General features: G+C 51.3%; 1 protein-coding gene across 4 annotated transcripts in view; it reads right to left on the bottom strand.

Annotated features, from left to right (window-relative positions):
- The window catches only part of SH3PXD2B (SH3 and PX domains 2B), a 61,430-nt gene that overhangs the window by 9,030 nt on the left and 37,362 nt on the right, over positions 1 to 15,038 (bottom strand). The window contains exons 6-9 of one of the 4 annotated variants that reach the window (XM_074552453.1): positions 8,103 to 8,128; positions 2,239 to 2,373; positions 792 to 896; positions 139 to 222 (exon numbers count right to left, since the gene is read on the bottom strand). In XM_074552453.1, coding sequence (XP_074408554.1) covers positions 139 to 222; positions 792 to 896; positions 2,239 to 2,373; positions 8,103 to 8,128 — 350 coding nt within the window. The remainder of the gene's footprint in view (positions 1 to 138; positions 223 to 791; positions 897 to 2,238; positions 2,374 to 8,102; positions 8,129 to 15,038) is intronic. The other 3 variants (XM_074552455.1, XM_074552454.1, XM_074552456.1) reach the window with 3 other exon arrangements.

Here is a 15,038-nt window from a genome sequence, read left to right as displayed (position 1 = left end):
GCTGAGAGAGGAGAGGGACATGCACAAGGGAAGGGAAGGCTGAGGAGCAGGGGTGGGCTGACACATGCACAGCAAACCAACATGCACACAAGGCTCCAAGCACAACACAGGGGCACCAAGAAAGTCGCTGTGCTCCACCTTGAGCCCATCCAGGGGTGTACAAGTCCCCGAGGGTGCGGCGGCGGCCGAGGTGCCTGGGCAGGGACCAGTACCTCCATGGCACTGGGACAGCGCGGGGAGAGCAGGAGAAGGACAAGAGAGGACGTGAGGAGGTGGCACTTCATGTCCAGGAGGAGACAGGGCTGACACAGAAACTGGTGCAGAGACTCTGGAGCCTTCCCCAGGCTGAGCCCCCCAGACCAGGGGCTGAGCCAGCTCTGCTCTGCCCTGGGCACACAGAGGCACTGGCAAGGATCTGTTTGTTATCCAAGGGCACTTGGGATTTGCTCCAAGGACAGGCTGGACCCTTGCCTTTCCCACACTGTGTACACTTTGTCCTGCACATGCATTGTCCAAGGAGCTGGGCTTTGCTCCTCCTGCAGGGCAGGTAAAACAGCTCCCTGGGCTGCAGGGAGGCTCTGGGGGGAGCATTCCTGGGAGGTGGCACCTCTGTGGAGGAGCAGAGAGGCCAGTGGATGTCCCACCAGTGTCCAGCTGCCCCACTCCTGCTGCAGGACCATTCCTGGGGTTTTGTCCCTTTTCCCAGGTTTGGTTCCTGGGTTTTGCCTGCCCCAGGCCCGTGCCCTGCCCCACTCAGGGAGGGTGATGCAGTGCCTCCAGCAGCTCCTTACCTTCATCAGGCTGCATTGAGAACTCATCCTGGACTCCATCCTGGGCCTCCAGGCAGGTGGCTGGCACCCAGCCTTGCTCCTCCAGCGTGCTCACAAACCACCAGCCTGAGGAGAGAACAGCAGGAGGCTCAGCCAAGGGCTCACACCAGCCAAAAACTCCCTCCCTCCCTCCAAACCACGTGCCTGGGGGGCTGGGACCCCTTTCTTGCATCTCCACGGGAAGCTGGGGTGACCCCAAAGCAACAGAGCCAAGCACAGGAGAACTGCAGCTGAGTGACATCTAAAAGTACAATTCCCTCCCCAGGAAAAGCAGGAGAGGCTCTGAGAGATGAATGGCTCAGCCACTGCATCTGCTGTTGGATTTTTCTGCCCCTTCATGGTTCATTTTCCCTCAGTGTGGGTCAGCAAGGCTGGGCTAATTAGCAGAGATGAATACCCTGTGTGTGAATCGATGGCTGAGCCCTGCTGCGCTCGCCTTCTCTACATTTGTGGAAACAGCAGAACTGAAAAGCCACGAGCAAATGCAGGATTTAAAACATCAGCTCTCCCAGAGGAAGCCCAGCCCGCTCCAGAGAGGCCACAAGCAATTCTGGGCCCCCCTGTGTGTCCAATCAAAACCAACGCTTGCTGCTCGTTATTAAAAGCACAATTTGTGTCTTTAGAGGGGGGAAATAAAGATTGAGCGTTACCCTCAGAACCCCCCCAGTGAGTCATTTAGAAAGACAACTAGACTGTCAGGGAGGGAATCAGCTACCTGCATGGGAGGGAAAAGCAGGGCTGACCTTTGATAAATAAATGATTTTCCACAGCTTTTGAGCTGGCTGTGCTAATCGTTTCATTTGCTTCAGGGTTGCTTTTATTTCTCTTGTTCTCAAACAGAGCTGCTGGTGCAACTGATCCTCTGGCAACCAGCTCTCCAGAGCTGCTAAAATCCATTTTCATTTAACTCCCCCCAACAAACAACTTCTGTAAGCTGCAGGGAATAAATTCTCCATGCCATGGCTCAGTCCCTTTGCAGGGAATAAATTCTCCATGCCATGGCTCAGTCCCTTTGCAGAGGTTAAGAGCAGGTTTAAGTTTTGAAGCAAGCAAAGCACTCAGCTGCTGCCCACAGGAATTGTGAATACACCAAAGGGGTTTTCATGGCCACAACGAGAGTGTCCCCCTCTGTCACTCACTAAACCCAGCCTGCCAAGCCCAGGCATGGCTTTGTCCTCAGCACACATCAGCCAAGTTTTCAGCACCAAGAAGCACCAAGACTGAGGAAGGGGGACGGCGCTGGGCGCTCGGCACGGGGGGAATCAGCCCTGCAGCCTCATCCACACTCACAGACCAGAGCTCATTCCTTCACATCCCACCTCAGCATGCCTGGGGGCTGCTCTGCTTCAGGAGAACACTGACAGCCCAGGAGTGCTCCTGTGCAGCCATAGAGCCCAGCTCCCTGTACCTGATTCGTTCTTCTCAATGATATCCACCACCTGGCCCACGCTCAGGCTGATCTCCGAGCTCTCCTGCTTCTGGTAGTCGGCCACCACGACATACTGCTCCAGCACCAGCGGCTCAGCCGAGGCACAGTCAGCTCCTGCACAGGGAGGGGGACAAAACCGACCCGTGTGCCAGGTCAGCACTGTCCCCAGGGCACGGCCAGCGCCACCCAGCAGCTCCAGGACACCCGGGGACCCCGGCGTGAGAGGGGTGAGCCAGAGCTTTGGGCAGAGTGAGGGGCACAGAGATCAAACCAGCAGCCAGGTGAGGTGGGGACAGCCAGGTGAGACCTGCTGCTGCCCACCAGAGCCATCCAAGCAACCTCCACCAGCACAGGAGCTCACAGCAGCCTGGATCTCCCTGGGGTTTTGGTGACTTCCCTGAGCACATCGGGTGCCCCAAAACACAGAGCCTGCAGCAGGTTCTGCTGGGCTGAGGAGCCCAGATGGGAAGGGTTTGTAGGATGGAGGTGTTTATAGGACAGGACACATCCCCTGTCCTCCCAGCCCCGCTGTGCTCAGTCCCTTGGTCTGCTCTGCTCCCTGCCCAGCTGCACATCCCGGTGTCCTGGCAAAAAACGGGGAAAACACCCCGAGGAGGGGCAGGGAGGGCAGAACACAGCGGGAACAAAGCGCTGCTGTGCCGGCAAGAGGAGAGCCGGGAGCTGCCGGGGAACGGAGCTGGAGCGGCGGCAGGGGGCACTGCGGGATAACCGGGACACATTTGTATGTGCCATTAGGAAAAAAGAACTTTAGAAAGGGATTGTTAAGGGTGTCAGGGTCTGCTGTTGTACCTAGAGCCCCTGCTGGACCCAGAATTGTGTTTCCTAGCAGACACGGGAACTTCTCTGAGTTAAATTTTATGCCAAAGGGGGAACAATTGTTCAAATGCTCTTTTGCTAAGGGGGAAAGATGAGCAGGTGCATTTCATTCAACCACTATTGGTGAATGTTGTGTGAGGCCATGGGAGGCCCTGGTATGGGTGACTTGAGGTCATCTGGGGTTCCTTGAGGTCATTTGGGGTTCCTTGAGGTCATTTGGGATTACTAGAGGCCGTTGGAGTCCCTGGGAGGCATTGTTTTAGTTCATCTGATGTTACTGGAGGTCATTAGAGTATTTTTTAATTGACCCAGGGGTTACTTGAGGTCACTGGAGTATTTTTTAATTGATCTTTTGAATTGATCTTTAATGCCCCAGAGATTTGGGCTTCCCAACAGGAAGAAAAGGATGGGAGACCTTGGCTATCAGGAGCCATCTACAAGGATTACTGGGCTAATACGAACTCTCCTTGTCTACTTTATTCTCTGTATTTACCAGCCACACCTGGTGCAGAGACCAGGAAAAGTCAGGAGGGGGTGTTTCAAATGTTCCAGGGGGTTAAAAAGTAGAGTTTGTAAAGACAAATGGAGAGATGAGAGGAGGGGTTGAGAGGAAAGATGTGTGCTAAGGTGCCACCCTCATCCTGAAGGACAAGATCTAGCAGGTCCCCAGGACTCCCAGGATGTCCTGCTGCCTCCTGGAGAAGTTCTCTCCTGTTCACAAGGTCACAACCTCTCCCAGCTGCTCCTGACAATGCCAGGCCTTGTCTGCAGGGCAGTGTTATTTCAAGGAAAAGGAAGGAAATGTCTGTGCCCATAAACAGCACCCTGCAGAGCTCCAGGTGAGCTGGCCAGTGCAGAGGATCTGTTCCTGCCCAGGAAAGCTTCCTCCACACCAAAACCCAAAGGTGGGGCAGCAGACAGAGCTCAAAATAGCCCTCCAAAGTGAATGGGGGATGCTGGGACTATCTCTTCCAGCAGCTCAATTAAAGGTTTGTGCTTACAGGGATCTGAGGATCTACCCAGCCCCTGAGAGAAGAATAACAACTGCAGGAAGAGATAAGTACTCCCCTTTCTGCCTCCCTCCTGTAATTACACCCGTGCCTCTGAGGCTATTTGTAGTTTCAGCAGCCAATTCTGGATCCTCCAATGTGCCCATTAAACCAGAAGAGAAGTGGTAAACCGAGCTTGGAGGAAGAGGTAGGCGTTAATTTCAGGAGCATTTCACCTGCCCTAATCATCCTGAACCACAAAAACACACCCTGGAGGGAGCAAAGCATCCTGAGCACAGCCACACCTGGGCTCCCCAAAATAGCACTGGTGTAAAGCTGCCCAGGGAGGGGGGAGAAGCACCAAAGCTCTGAGCTGGGGAGGGGAGGAGGAATTCATCCCCCAGAGAGGGTGTGCAGGCAGCTCAGGCAGGAGCTGGGCATCCTCAGCTGGGACAGTGACACAAGTGTGGCCTAGAGAAGGGGAATCCATCGAGGCAAGGGACCACTGAGGCCTTGGGCTGGGCTGGCAGAAGTGATGCTCGCCCTGGATGCAGGAGGGGCACTCAGCACATCCCAGAGCTGACCCAGGAATGCTCACAGCACTGACCTCACCCTCAGCCTGCCCAAAATCCTTGCAGGTTTTGTTTGGCCAGAAGCTTGGCCTTTCACACAAGGGTTGAGATGTACAAAGCCAGCAGAAAATCTCACAGATATGGGAGTGCTTGTGATCTTCTCCTTTCCCTTTCCCTTTCCCTTTCCTTTCCAGGAGCTCCTGACAGAGTTTGGCCACTGGTGCTCCCAGAGGGAAACAAAGAGCTCAGCACTGAATTAGGGGCACAGGTATTTGAGTTTGGAGCCTGTTGTACACTCCAGCCTTGGCCTAATGCATCTCCCAAAAATGTGATTCTTTGGTTAAAGTCCCTTCCTCCTCTGCCTGTGTGGGTCAGATCCGGAGCTCTCAGGGCAGCCCCTCTTCTCTCAGAGATCAGAACTGCAAGGGGGATGGACCTTCCTCCTGCTCTCACTGAAATGGGCCCTGAAGGCTCTGCTGAATTCTTTGCAAACCCTCTCATCTCCCCAGGGATTCTTCCAGAATGTGGAAAACAATCACATGGAAATCCCATCCAGCAGTGGGGCTTCACACAGCTCCCCTGAGGCTCCTCCAGTTCCTCTCCTCAGCCCAAACCCTGCAGGGACATTCCCCAGCACAGCAAAAGGGACGTGGGCACACAAGAAAGCAGCTAAAAGCAAACTGGCAAAGGGGCATTTGAGGTCTCTGCCAGCCTCCTTGGGCAGCTCCACCCAAATAGAAACTCTGGAGGCAGTTCCAGGCTCATGGAAGCCATGGCTCTCCATCTGTGCTTTCTGTGAGAGGCAGAGAGAACAGAGACGCTCCAACAGGCAGGGCACTGATGGCGTGGCTGCTTTTAGACAAACCTAAATCAGGGGCCAAGGCAGAGCCCCAAAGTCTGGGATAATCCACCCCCTGCAAGCTGTGCAGAGCCCACGCCTCAGGCTCAGCCAGGTGGGATTGTACAAAAAGGGCTGTATAAAAAGCTGAGCAAAGAAAGCAGATTTTATTTCCAGTGCTCACACACACACCAGGCCCTCCTCAAAACTCCAAGTGGCATCTGAGTCCCGTGGTCACCACAGGAGCAGCACTTTACCCCACTCTGCATCCCAGTGTTTGCTCAAATCCCATTTCCAAACCCAGCTTGCACTGCCAGTGCCTCAGAGCTCCTTCCAGCACTGCTCAAGAGCAGTTCAGCCCCTCTCAGGCAATTGGGAAATTGCTTTTTGGACAATCCTCGTGATTGTTGTTTGTTAGCAGCTGTTGGATGACCCCTCCTCAGGGACATCCTGGACTGAAGGAGCATTTTTGTGCCTTGCTGCACATTTGTTACCTCAAACCAGGCCTGGCCTGGGGACCCAATGAACCACCAGGGATTTCCTCAAGGTTTAGGAGCTGGGGTGACAGCAGCTGAACCCAATTCTGTTTCTGCTGCCAGGAAATGCAAGGCAGCGAGATGAATCTCTGAACATGTCTGGCACGAGGCACCAGCCCTGTGTGAGGTTACTGAGAGCAAACACCTTTCCCTGGTGGCTGCTGCCAGGGCAGAACAGCACATCCTGCCCTGCCAGAGCTTGGATGTTATCCAAACTCTTCCTTCTCAGAGGAGAACTCCTGCTTCTCTAACAGGCAGCATCCTTAAATTGAATTTTGCCCTCATTGAACTGAGTTATGCAGCAGAAATTTTTTTTTCTCTTCTTCTCAACCCCAGAGAGGCCTCCCCTTCTCTTGTGCCCAGCACTTCAGAACAGAGCCAGGCTGTGCTGGCAAATGGCTCATGAGGGTTTAAAATGCCCATCCCACTGTCCTGCTTGGACAGGGAGCAGTCAGAGATTGAGCAGAAAATGCTGTCAAAGGTTTGAATAGGTCAAAACCCTGTGAGCCCCACAGGAGAGCAATCAGGTCATGAGAGCAGATCAAAACCAGGAGCCACCAACAACACCAGAGCTTCCCACCTGCATCCTACTGTCACAGACACATTTTATGAAAAATCCTTTTGTTAGGATTTTTCTCCTCAGAAGCTGAGAGGCCTCAGAAATGAAATATAAACAATAATTATCTGCTGCTGTGGAAGGCAACAGGTGCATCTGTGATTGGTCTCATGTGATTGTTTTTAATTAATGGCCAATCACAGTCAGCTGCCTCAGACTCCCTGGTCAGTCACAAGATTTTATTATCACTCCATTCTTTTCTATTCCTTTCAAGCCTTCTGATGAATCCTTTCTTCTGTTCTTTTAGTATAGTTTCAATATATAATTTTCTTTTAATATAATATATATCATAAAATAATAAATCACCCTTCTGAAACATGGAGTCAAGACTCTCATCTCTTCCCCCGTCCTGGGACCTCTGCAAACACCACCACATCCTGCCACCAACCTCAGTGAAAACATCAGCTCCTGGAGGAGGGATAACCTGCAGCTCCACTGGAAAGGGAATCTTTGAGTCCCTCCTGTGCCTCTCCTGCCTCCTGCAGGAGGAACCCACTCACCCACAAGGGGCTTTGCTCACATGGGTGATGACAGTGCCAGCTCTCTAGCCACAATCCTTCCCACCACTGATTTCAGCAGGATCTCCATGCAGCCAAATCTCAGACCTTCCTTCCCAAAGAACCTCACATCATTTTTATACCTTCTGCAGCTCCAGAGCTGAAGGATGCCTCCTTAACCCACGGACCAAAGGCTCTTCCACTCCTGTCTCCTGCTCTTTTTGGGAAGCTCAATAAGCCTAAACCACACCAACCAGGGGATGTTTCAGAGGTGTCCCCCTCTCCTGAGGAGCAAGGGCAGAGCATCCCAACCCAACCTCCTTCCCAGGGCTCCCAGCTGGTGCCATGGCGAAGGAGAACATCCTGCTGCCCAAGGAGACCTCCAGCCCCACACTGCCCCCCCAGACAGCTCAGACATTCCCCTGAACTCCTGAAATATTTCATCCCCAGCCCTGCAGATGTTCAGCAGGACCTGGGGCACGTCCCCTGCCCGTGGAGCTGCACCAAGAGCCAAGCCCAGCCCCTGTGCCACCACCCCGTGTCCACCAGCCCCCACAGAAAGGCACAGGGGATGTGACAGCTGCTGGCAAGGGTGACAAGCCTCCTGCCCCCCCAGCTGAGCAGTGTCCCCAAGAAAGGCAGAGCAGAGCAGGGCAGGAGCAGCTGTTAGTACCTCTGTGCAGGAAAGAGGCCGTTCTCTGGATAATCCCTGATGAGGAAAAGGAGGGGAGAAAGGCATGAGGCAGGGAGGGGATGCACTGGGGGTCCAGCAGAGCTCACAGCACCTCCAGGGCAGTGCTGGGAGCTGTGGGCATCTCACCCACCCTGGAGAGCCCCACGGAGCCTCAGGGATATGGGGTGGGGGCCATGGGGAGGGACCTGGCCCCACAGCAGGAGAGCTGGCCTGTGGGTGGGAGCAGGAGTTGGTGCAAGCAGCAGAGAGGAAAGGAGTCCTTACCAGACCTCTTCTTTCCAATGGGCTCCCTGAAAAAGAGAAGAAGTGTGTCAGCAGAGTGAGGGGACAGTTGAGGTGCTGGCTGAGTGACAAACCCACCCAGGAGTGCACACAGGGCTGGCTCTGGTGGGGCCACTGACCCTTCTCACCGAGCCACTGTCTCCATGGGCATCACCCACCTGCAAACAGCCCCTGCCCCCTCCTTTCATTCCATTATTTAATGCTTTGTCCTTCCCAGGCTGAGCTTGGCTGCTGGCCTGGCCTTGCAACTTCCACCGAGGCACCTGGAACCACCTTGGGCACTCATCCATGGGAGTGTCAATAAAATAAAATAAAATAAAATAAAATAAAATAAAATAAAATAAAATAAAATAAAATAAAATATAAAATAAAATAAATAAAATAAAATAAATTAAAATAATAAAAATAATAAAATGCAGCCAAGATGGAGTGGAAACAAACAAGACATTGCTACAGAAACTGGAGCCTGTTGAGTTGAGAGAGCGCAGAGTGTGCAGAGACCCACAGGGGAATCTGGGACAGAGCATCCCAAAGATTTCTCATTGCAGAGCTAAATCAGAGTTAATTAATAACCCCAATTAAATTTCCCCCAGTTCAGAGGTGCCACAGGGAAGGGAGGCAAAGCCAGGCCAGGCTGGAGACCAGCAGGTGGGGATGGGAATAACTGGAGTTCCTGCCCTGCCTTCTGCTAAAGCCATCACTGTAACTCATCCCCTGCCTCCCTCCCCTGGCTGCTCCCTCGGAGCGAGGGGGCAAGGAAGGAGCTGCAATTCCACTTTGCTGCTGGGATGTTCCTGGCAGGCACACAAAGAGCTGCAGGTCTGAGGAGCAGCAGCCTGGCCCAAGCACCTCAGAGGGGACAGGAGCTCAGACAAGACAGGAAACAGCAATAAACTCCTGGCAGCATCTCCTCCTCCTCCTCCTCAGATCCCCGTGGAGCAAGAAGGGCAGAGCAGAGCTCATGTGCACAGCTCCATGGAAACTCATGGCTCCAGCAGAAAGGGAGGAAAAACGCCTCTGCCTTCCAGTGTAAATCCCATTTAGCTCCAGCCCCCAGCAGCCACAGCACAGTTACAAAGCACCAATGCCCAGCTGGGACAGGGGGACACCAAGCAGCCCCAGAGAGGTGGAAAAAAGCCAGGAATGCTTCTCCAGCTGCTTCCCAGAGCGCTGAAGGCAAAGGTTGCTGTGAGACTGGAGCTTCCCTTAAAGCTCTGAGCCAACACCACAGGCTCAGTGGGCTCAGCTCAGTGTCCTTCAAGAACCTCACAATGCCCTGAAAGGAAACTCTGACACATGGAGAACTCTTTGCACATTCAATAATCCACATGCCGCAGTTTTTTTAGTTAAAGAGAGTCAGGTTTCTCAAGCATCTTCTCTAGGCAGCATCCCTGAGGATCCCGGGGTGGGAAGGACTGAGAGGGGGAGCACAGAGGTTGAGCAAAGTGAACAGACTTTAAAAATAAATTAAAAGCAAGTACAAAGAGGCTGCTTTTCAACAACCTGTAAGACAACTGCTAAACTACTCACTGCAGGATGCTGGGGACACTGAAATTCTTCATGGACTTACAGGGTCGTAATTCAGGCAAGAAATGTTAAGTAAAAGCCATTAATTCTAAAGCCAGGTCTAAAGAAGAGTTGTTACAAGCTGGCTTGAGTTTATAAAGTTTTTCCTGAGGCACATTTGGTGGCTCCTGGGCCAGGCAGGTCCCAGAGCTGCAGGGAGGCAGCCCTGAGGTTGTCACCCAGAAAAACCCACCTTGCAGTGGGACTCACAGCAGAAAAGTGCCCCCAGATGTGGCTTTGGGGACCTCAGCACTGGCCCTGCTGGTGGAATAGGTGAAGGACTGGAAACCCAACAGGAGGAAAACAACTGCAGCTGCTGCAAACCCACACAGGAGCCACATCAAACAGGATGGATCTGAGGTCAGCATTCCAAGAAAACATCTCCCTCATATAAAAAAAACCTCTCTTGTAAAAAAAGTCGTGCTGTAACACAGTAATGCCACCAAAACAGCTGTCAGGAGGGGCTTCATCTCCTGAGCATCCAGCCAGCTTGGAGATGTTTGCAAGATTTATGGAGGCAAGGAGCAGGGGACAAGAGAGCCCTTGTTGGGGAGAAGTGATGTTTAGCAAATGCTGCAGCAGCCCTGAAAGGAGCTCCTGTCCCCACACTGCAGGGCTGGCCAAGCTGAGCCCTGGGGCTCAGCAAAGCCAGAGCCTGCCCAGGAGCTGGCACTCTGCAGGGCTCTGCAGAAATTGGGATTTCTGCCAGCTGTCAGCCAGGACAGGCAGCTCTCACAGAAAGGGGAGGAGGCTGCTCTGGAGCTGGGATCCAGCCTGAGCTCTGGTGGGGATCAGCAGAAATGCAAAACAAACAACTCTGTGTGCAAGCTGGGATCTGTCTGCAGAGCAGGACACGACCCCAGAGCCGCAAACCAGCAAAAATCCTTATCCAAAGCATCATCCACCAACCCATGGGTCTCTGCTCCACCAGCAAAAGCTCCTGGGGTGGCTTCCTGCAGCCCCTGCATCCCTGAGCAGAGACAAAGTTCAAAGCAACAACTTTTGTAAGTGTTTTATACTTGATGGGCTGCTCAGCTCACCAAAAAACCCAGAGAAAAATGCTTTTCATTGAAGAGGTTTCTCATGGCCAGGTGGGAACAGCACAACAGCCCCTTCCCCATCCCACCCCACTTGTAACTGTGGGCAGTGAATAAATACTTGGTAATACTAATAACTAGTTAGTCATTAATACTAATCATTTATTAATGACTATTAGGGCCTTGCTTCTGTACAGAGTTAACCACTTGTAACTGTGGGCAGTGAATGAATAACTGCTTGGTAATACTAATAACTAGTTAGTAATTAATATTAATAATTTATTAATGACTGTTAGGGCCTTGCTTCTCTACAGAGTTAACCACTTGTAATTGTGGGCAGTGAACAAGTAACTGCTTGGTAATACTAATAACTAGTTAATCATTAATATTAATAATTTATTAATAACTATTAGGGCCTTGCTTCTCTACAGAGTTAACCACTTGTAACTGTGGGCAGTGAATAAATAACTGCTTGATAATACTAATAACTAGTTAGTCATTAATATTTTTATTAATAACCACTGTGAGCAATGAATGAATAACTGCTTGGTAATATTAATAACTACTTAGTAATTAATAATTTATTAATGACTATTAGGGCCTTGCTTCTTTACAGAGTTAACCACTTGTAACTGGGCAGTGACTAAATATGCTTGGTAATATTAATAATAGGTAATCATTAATATTAATAATATTAATGACTATTAGGGCCTTGCTTCTTTACAGAGTTAACCACTTGTAACTGTGGGCAGTGAATAAATAACTGCTTGATAATACTAATAACTAGTTAGTCATTAATATTTTTATTAATAACCACTGTGAGCAATGAATACATAACTGCTTAGTAATACTAATAACCAGTTAGCCATTAATATTAATCATTTATTAATGACTATTAGGGCCTTGCTTCTCTACAGAGTTAACCACTTGTAACTGTGGGCAGTGAATAAATAACTGCTTGGTAACACTAATAACCAGCTAATCATTAATATTAATAATTTATTAATAACTATTAGGGCCTTGCTTCTCTACAGAGTTAACCACTTGAAACTGTGGGCAGTGAACAAGTAACTGCTTGGTAATACTAATAACTAGTTAATCATTAATATTAATAATATTAATGACTATTAGGGCCTTGCTTCTTTACAGAGTTAACCACTTGTAACTGTGGGCAGTGAATAAATAACTTCTTGGTAATACTAATAACAAGGTTAATCATTCATATTAATAATTTATTAATAACTATTAGGGCCTTGCTTCCCTACAGAGTTAACCTGGGCTCCCCGATGTCCCAGAGCTGAAACTGAGCTGGAGAGGGAGCAGCTGAAGGCCCTGACTCAGCAGTGGCTCCGTGCCCACCCCTCAGAGCTCCCCAGCCTTTTCCAGCACCTCTGCTGTGGTTAAAAGCAGCAAAGGGCTGGGGGAGCTGAGGGGGGCACACAGCAGCTCCCAGCTCAGCATCCTGGGCTGTCCAGACCTGCTGAGAGACGTGGGGAGCAGGAATTTGATGACTTCTGCTCTTTGAAGCTGCAGGGCTTCCATCCAGCACTGAGGAGAAAAATCCCACATCCCCCAGACTGCTGACTTTCCAGAGGTTTCTTTTTCCATAAGCATTTCTCCTCTCCTCCTCCCCTCGCTGCTCTTCACAAATTCCTCTGGATTCAGCCTCTTTCTGCCCCTCACTGGGCAGCCCATGAGCTGGAAGCAGTGGGGTGATTCCAGCCAGGGATCCACATCACAAAAGCCACCAATTGTCACTGCCAGTAGAAACCCTGCCACCTCTCCCTGCTCTCCTGTTTGATGTTGTCTCTCCAGGACAATTTGGGATCAGGAAAGAGGGGATGGAGGGAAGGCTTCATCTCCCTCTTTCACCCACCAAATGCTGAGATTCCTGTTTCACCTCCCTTCCTGGCTGTGACATCCTGCCCAGATGGGAGCAGTGGCGCAAGGAGGAGGAATAAACTCAGAGTTTGAGCCTTTTCCTCTCCCTTGAAGAGCAGGGGGAGGTTGGGAAGGGCTGAGCACTGCTCGTGATGTTCAGCACAGAGCTGCTGAAGGGAGCAGGAGAAGCAGGAGAGCCCTGGCTCAGCCCCAGCTCTGGGGAAAACAACACCACAGGGGCCTGGAGAGAAAGGCTGGGGCTGTCCAAGCTCCTCTTTCCATTCCCAAACACTGCCAGAACCAAGGACTCAGTTCACCCTTTGCAGTTAAAGCAGAGCTCCATGAACTGCAGTTAAATCTGAATTCCAAGGACTGCAGTTAAATTAGAATTCCATGACTTACAGTTAAACCAGAGCTCCAAGAATTGCAGTTAAACCAGAGCTCCATGAGCTTCAGTTAAATCAGAATTCCACAAACTGGAGTTAAACCAGAATTCCATGAACTTCAGTTAAATCACAATTCCACAAACTGCAGTTAAACCAGGATTCCATAAACTGCAGTTAAACCAAAGCTCCACAAACTGCAATTAAATCAGAGCTCCACAAACTGCAGTTAAAGCAGAATTCCATGACTTACAGTTAAACCAAAGCTCCACAAACCACAGTTAAATCAGAATTCCATGACTTACAGTTAAACCAGAGCTCCATGAACTGCAGTTAAACCAGAGCTCCAAGAGCTCCAGCTAAAACAGAATTTCACAAACTGCAGTTAAAACCAGAATTCCAAGGACTGCAGTTAAACCAGGATTCCATTACTTGCAGTTGAATCAGAATTCCACAAACTGCAGTTAAAACCAGAATTCCAAGGACTGCAATTAAACCAGGATTCCATTACTTGCAGTTGAATCAGAATTCCACAAACTGCAGTTAAATCAGAACTCCATGAACTTCAGTTGAACCAGAATTCCAAGGGCTGCATTTCAGCAGAGCTCCAAGGGCTGCAGCCAGCTGTGGCCCTGGCAGGGTTTGACACCCTGGGGTGCAGTGAGTTGGGTGAAGCCTCACCTGCCCTCAGACAGGACAAGCACAGGGTGGATCCAACAGCACTCACAGGCACGTCCCCTCCTCTGCCAGCAGCTGCCACCCTGGTGGGCAGGGGTGAGCAGAGGGGTCAGCCAGGGGTGCCCAGGGAAGGGACAGGGAGCAGGAGGCTTCCATGAGAGTGGCTGACCAGTCCTCTTCCCTCCCTCATCCCCACCTTTCAGCCACCCAGCATAAAAATATTTTCCTTTTTTTTTTTTTCCTTTTTTTTTTTCCTTTCCCCCACTGTGTTCAAGGCCTGGCTCCCTTTCAGCTTCCCAGAGCAGAATGTTTCTGTGCTGGATGAGGGATGACATCCGGGCCAGCCCCAGACACGCCGTCACGTCTGATCCAGCCCAGCCGTCTATCACAGCTCCCATCTCCTTAGTGCTGAGCTGGCAGCACTCCAGGCCTTGGGAATGGGCTCCCAGCCCCTCCAGAGGACACAGCCAAGGACTTGGATTCATTAGCATTTTGAATTGCAGCTAATAAATACTCCTCTGGCATTTGGAATGGGATGGGGGACACAACGGGGATGTCCTTGGGATGCTGCAGGGTTTGGCTGATGGAGGCAAAGGGACAAGGGGCACCCACTGGGGCCCTCTGTGGGCTGCAAGCTTGGATCTCCTCATGGGGAGGGGGAGAAAGGGAAGCAGCACATTCCCCATGGAGAGGGGCAGGCAACATGACCACCACTGGATTCAGCATCACCTGCTCACCCTGCAGTGGTCAAAACTCACAAACTCACAGAATTCTGCACCCAGGCCCCTGTGGATTGTCCCACCATAAAATCATGTTTGGGATTGGGCTCCAGGCAGTCCCTTGTGTCTCAGGCCCAAAGCAGGGAGGTGACAGGGGACTGGCACTGAGGGATGCAAGGACAGAGGGCTGGGAGCTCCAGTTGCAAGCACAGCAGCTCCCAGGGCTGCCCCAAAGGTGTCCCCAGACACCTGAATGCTCTGGCCACAGTGCCCACCCTGCCTCATTTCTGGCTCAGCCTAAAAAACGAAATAAAGGTGAGGAGAGAGGGTACAGACCTGACTCCTACTCCAAGACCTGACTCCTACTGCAGAGCAGCTCCTCCTCCTCATGCAGGGCTCAAAGATGCCTGCACAAACATCTCAAAACAGCCCTACCCTCTAATACACCCCCTCTGATGTCCTTGCAAGCTCATCTTGTCCTGGTGTCCCTTGCTTGCCCCTGAGAGATGATCTTCCCTGAGAGATGACCTCTCCTTAGAGATGACATTCCCAAAGGAATGACCTTCCCTGAGGAATGACCTTCCCAGAGGGATGATGACCCCTGGAGCAGCAGGTTAAGTGGTGAGCAATAGCTGGGCAGGACAGATGAGAGCA

This window comes from Zonotrichia albicollis, chromosome 15 (genome assembly GCF_047830755.1).
Source record: "Zonotrichia albicollis isolate bZonAlb1 chromosome 15, bZonAlb1.hap1, whole genome shotgun sequence".
NCBI classification, from domain to species: Eukaryota; Metazoa; Chordata; class Aves; order Passeriformes; family Passerellidae; genus Zonotrichia; species Zonotrichia albicollis.
Note: the sequence above shows the minus strand (reverse complement) of the source record. Positions and strands in the feature narration are given on the sequence as shown.